At 23.5% G+C, this 5,780-nt stretch overlaps 1 protein-coding gene across 1 annotated transcript; it reads left to right on the forward strand.

Moving 5' to 3' along the window:
* The first annotated feature begins 462 nt into the window (after positions 1-462).
* On the forward strand, positions 463-5,250 carry LOC122500099 (protein Fer3-like). Its single transcript, XM_043608831.1, has 4 exons — positions 463-772; positions 2,112-2,266; positions 2,925-3,084; positions 4,932-5,250. Exons 1-4 carry the CDS (start codon positions 725-727, stop codon positions 5,082-5,084), a joined length of 516 nt encoding a protein of 171 aa, XP_043464766.1. The 5' UTR covers positions 463-724; the 3' UTR covers positions 5,085-5,250.
* The last annotated feature ends 530 nt before the right edge of the window (positions 5,251-5,780 follow it).

The raw sequence follows: 5,780 nt of genomic DNA on the forward strand, positions 1-5,780 counted from the left end.
TGCCTGGATTTAATTAGAAAATCAGAACAAAATTCTAATTAATATTAGGAATATGATAATTTATATTAAATATTAATATTAATATTTAATAATAATATTAATAAATAATAAGAATAATAATAGGAATAATAATAATAGGAATAATAATAATAGGAATAATAATAATAATAGGAATAATAATAATAGGAATAATAATAATAATAGGAATAAATAATAAAAATAATAATAATACTAATAATAATAAAAAAATAATAATTTAAAGTTAAATAAATTTTTTTAAAAAATCATAAAAAGTTACTAAATAAATAAAATTTTCAAAAAAATTTTCTCCACCCCAAAGTAAAAAATTTGTCCCGGGGAATATGACTACACCCCTGTGAAAAGGGGCGTTCGCCAAGGAAATTTTGCACCCACCCTTCTTTTGTACCTTCACACCAGATAAGTTGGGTCGAAATTTTGATTTGCACCACATTGATAATTGAAATCGCGCCGATTACAGTCGATTAGGATTTTTAGTGCCAGTAAAAGTGTCATTCAAAAAGAATTTAAATCATTAAAAAAAATATATTTATCCATCACTTCTTTACGTCCCCCCCGGGAAAAGGGGTTGTTTCTTTTCGACCAACAGTGTTAAATTTTATTTTTTATTTTCATTTTTCAATATAAATTTACAAAAAAAAAATATTTTTTCAACAAGACAATTATTACGAACAAACTTCAGGATATGAACTACTCCGAACCTTTGTGGGAAATTAATGGAAATCAAGCACCGGTAAGTCGCTAAATTTTCAATGAGAAACATAAAGAATAAAAATAAATATAAATATGAAAAAAAAATTAATATCTACAGGAATTTAAACAAAAATTAATTAATTAATTTTAAAAAAATGCTTAATTTATTCAATTGATTAGTTGACTATTATCAAATAAATAATTGTATCAATTAATTTTTATTTAAAATATATTTATACTTTCACTCGAAACCAACAATTTTTACCAAATAAAATTTATTTGAAAGAATAAAAAGTTCAATTAAAAAAAAAATAAAAAGTTCAGAGTGAAAGCGTATAAAATTTATTTTCTTTCAAATAAATTTTATTTGTTACAAATGAAACTTTTATTTTTGACAAATAAAATTTGTATTTAAAACAAATGAATAATTTAGTTGGTTCTGAGATAATTTTATACGTTTGCTTAACTCGTATAAATTATTATATTTGATTCAGAGAAAATTTGTCTTTGGGGTGCAATCCTAATTCAAACATAAAATAAATTCTAGAAAATAGTAAACTTTTAATTAGCTAATAAATTATTTATTCAATAATTAATTATCTAATGAATTAATTCTTTAATAATTTATTTATTTATTCGTATAAACGGGATTATAATTATTTAATCAAATGATTATAATATTTTTTAATGAAAAACAAAGAAAATAAATTTAAAATTAAAAAAAAAGTATTTGCTTTAAATACGTGAAGTAATCAGTTCGAATATAGAATTTATTTGATTAATTAATTAATTTATTTATTATAAATTACATAAAATATTTTTATGAAATATTTCTTTCTCGTAAATATTTATAGCTCTCTCTAAATTTTAATTAGTATAAAAATGTTAACTAAATTAAATTAGTGAATGACTTTTTGCTTATGAATTTGTAAATTTCACTAATAAATTAGTAGAAATTACTATTTATTAGTAAAATGAATTGAATTTTCCTAATTCTAAAGCAAAAAGTAAGTCACTAAGTGAAATTAGTAAACATTTTTACCAATTAAAATTTAAAGAGACAATAGTCATACATAATCAATTGTTTGATTTAATTAATTTCTTTTAGCGTGTAAATTCAGATATAAAATATTATTTTATACAAAAAATAATATTTGCTAAACAAAATGCGTAATTTCTTTTTCGACAATTTTATTTAAAATTCTATTTAAAAAGACTTTATTAAAAAATGAATTTTCAAAATATTAAATTAATTAATTAAATAAAATTAATATTTAAATTTTTTACAATAAAAATAAAAAATTAATTTAACTAATTAATAAAATGAATTAAAATAAAAATGAAATTAGTTTTTATTAAAAAAAAATTTCTTTCGACAGATAATAAGTTCGGAGATGTCACAATACGTAGGAAGTGAATTAAGCAATTATCCAATGTGGGACGGATCAGTTTTATATCAATCACCACCACCAACCCATTCTCATGTCAATGAACATAGTTTATATCGACAACCCTGTGCTCTCTTACATCAAAGGTACTTTGATTAATTATAGCTTTTTAATTCATAATTTATAATTTATAATCCCTTTTATAGTAAATTTTCAATATTTTAATTAAAATCTTCTTTAAACTTAGGAGGAAAAAATTTTTCCTTTCTAAAAAATCGTGATTTTTAATTTGTAAGCAAGCTTTTCAGACTATTATCAATTAAATATTTACTTGAATCAAATAATTTTTATTTGACTTAACTAAATTGCGTATTTTTAAAGAAATTTTTTTTTCCATTTTTGGAAGACGATATATGAAAAAAATTAAAATTGAAAAACAATTATCTTTTTTCCATCATCTTCCAAAAATCAAAAACATTTTTTTTATTAATATTATAATGGAAGGGAAAATTATTTCAAACAGTATTTGCTTCAAATAATCAAATACCGAAATTATTGATTCAAATACAATTTAATTGACTTAAATAAAAATTATTTGATTCAAGTAAATATTTATCTGCAATAAATAGACAAATAATCGCGGTTATATTTGAATCCAATACATTTTTTTTCAGTGCGTAGATTATTTGGAAAATATTATTTCAATATTTAATTATTATATAAAAATCAAGAAAGTTAGTTAACAACGATTAGAATTTAGAGAATAATAATGAGCCTAAATGAAAAGGATGAAATTTTTTTCAGTCGCTACACACAAAATAGTCGTAGCCAGAATCTATCAACATCATCGTCAAAAAAACCGAGACGCAGAGTTGCAACCGTGTCTCAAAGAAGAGCAGCCAACATTCGAGAGAGACGTAGAATGTTTAATTTAAATGAAGCTTTCGACAAACTTCGCAGAAAGGTAAATTATTCAAAATATATTTTAACCAATTAGAGAAGATAAAATTACAAATATCAAAATATTTCCATACTCTATCCACGAATAAATGAAGTAATTTTTGTAAGAAGAACCAAAAATTAAAAAAAAGATCAGAAAGTTCAAAAAAATTACTAAAACCACTAATCACTCTAAAATCACTAATTTAATAGTGGAAAACTGTATTTATTGTATAACCCTTTATTTTTAAAAAACTTTTAATTTCATTAAAAGTAATTGTAATTATAAGGAATAGAAATAATGCAAATTATTTCCTTATGCGAAAATTGAGAATTTTCTACAAAAAAATTAAGAAACTTAATTAAATTAAATTGTTAATTAAAACACTGAAATTTTACAATCATTCACTTAATAGATAAATTATCCTTCATTTAGTAGTTTGCTCCAAAAAAAATTAACAGTTTTCTACTAAAAATTTCTAAAATACAAACTATTTAATTGATAAGCGAATTCTTACTCCTCAATTAATAGAAATCAGTAGGAAATAAACATTCAACTACTCCCAATGGGAAATTTACAACTGGCGTAGTACTGCGCCAGCACTGGCAGCACTGGCGGCAAGGCTGAGAGCCAGCACTGGCATGGCACTGGGATGATAACGCCGTCTGGCGCTGCCGAAGTACTGTCTGTCAGTGCTGCCAGACAGCGCTGGCGCAGCACTGGACCAGTGCTGGCTGAGAATATTGCCGCAATAAATGCCGTATTGTTATTAATTAGTCGCAAATTCATAATTATAAATAATTTAACAACAAAATGGTAAATAATATTAATAAATAGTTATTATTCATAAGATATTTCTCTTCTTAAAGAAATTGTATTAAAGATGGAGACTAACAATGGATATAGTAAATGAAGTAGAAAAAAATTGTTTATAACATTTAAAAATTAAATAATAAACAATTACAGTAAGTGTGCATTTGGTTTTCATATTTTAGTACCTAACGATTGGAATCTAGAAATATCGCAAACCCATGAAAATAAACAAAATTGCTGACGAGGGGAATCGAACCTATGACCTACGGACTAACAGACTAACGCTCTAACCACTATGCTAACGACACATGTGTACAGTAAAGTATTAATATCTCAGTATCATTCAGACATACAATTATTGAGTCAAAGATGAGAAAAAAATAGGGATACGTTAGAAATAATAAATTGAAATAAAATAAATTAAACTAAATTTTTAAAAATTAAATTACTTTACTTATTGCATTTAACATTTTACGTAATTCTTAAATTACGTCGTAATTTTTTAATAATTTTTTATTCATAGTAAGAAGTATAATAGTATTTTAATAGAAACCAAATTATTATTGAGATTAAAGTTTAAATTTTGTTTATAATTTTAATTTGTTTAAATAATTTATTATTTGCAAAATTAGACAATTGTGTTAAATTGTTATTATTAAATTTAATAAGAATAAAAAATGAACAACTGAAAAGTAAAATATTAATTTTTTTTAATAAATTTATATTTATAAACATTTATAAACTTTTTTTATAATTTTTTTCAAGTTTATGTCAAAAAAGCAATGTTGGCAAAGAGCGTTGTGAACAATTTTTCTATACTCAGCCAGCACTTGCCGCCGTGGCTTGTCCAAGCTTTGGCGAAACAAAAATTCTGTACTGCGCCAGCACTAATTGTCGAGGCTCGGCTAGACTACGCCGAACAATCGTCTGAGTACTAAGCCAGTGGTGAACATCGGCACTACACTGGCATTTCCCATTGGGCTAATACAATTAATCTAGAGTACAGAAAAAAATAATAAAATAAAAAAATAAGCTAACTTTTTTGTTTTTTTTCACAGGTTCCAACCTTCGCCTACGAAAAGCGTCTATCGAGAATCGAAACACTTCGACTAGCTATCACATACATTGCATTTATGGGAGAATTACTGGGAATCGAAGCGTCTAGTCCAAAGCAAGATTATATTCCACGGGACTACTATTTACCAAATTAACATCCATTATAGTGATTACAAAAATTATATTGACTGAAAACGTCTTCCATTAATTTTTAAGAAGCTTATGCGACGATGTAGACAAATAAAATTACGATAACAAAACTCTAGTCATTTAAAGATTGTATATTTAAGAATAATAATAAAATCAAATCAAAAAGCTTGATTTCAATTTTTTTATTATTTAGAACTTTTTTCTATATTATTCCATCATTATTTTGTATTTATTTATTTTATTTATTTTATTTATTTTATTTATTTTATTTATTTTATTTATTTTATTTATTTTATTTATTTTATTTATTTTATTTATTTTATTTATTTTATTTATTTTAATTCGTTTTTGTCTCGATTTAATTATCCTTAAGGAAACTGAGATAATATGTTTAAAATAAATAATGTGTTTAAAATAAAATAAAAATAAAATAATATTTATTATACACATTAATTTAATATTATAATAAACTAGCCAAACTATCCGCGCGCAAGCGCGCGGGAATGTTGTATGGGGCTGCTTATTTTAAACAATTTAAAAAATTTTAAAGAAATAATTATTATAACCTAACAAAGAGATTTAACTAACTAAAATTCAAATAATTTCACTCAATGGTCTCAATTTAAATAGAATTTACATTACTAGACTTAAACTATGGCTAGAACAATTACAATTAGTATCTGGGTCATCTTTTGCATTGC

Source organism: Leptopilina heterotoma, unplaced genomic scaffold (assembly GCF_015476425.1).
Source record: "Leptopilina heterotoma isolate Lh14 unplaced genomic scaffold, ASM1547642v1 Lhet_101, whole genome shotgun sequence".
Taxonomy (NCBI): Eukaryota; Metazoa; Arthropoda; class Insecta; order Hymenoptera; family Figitidae; genus Leptopilina; species Leptopilina heterotoma.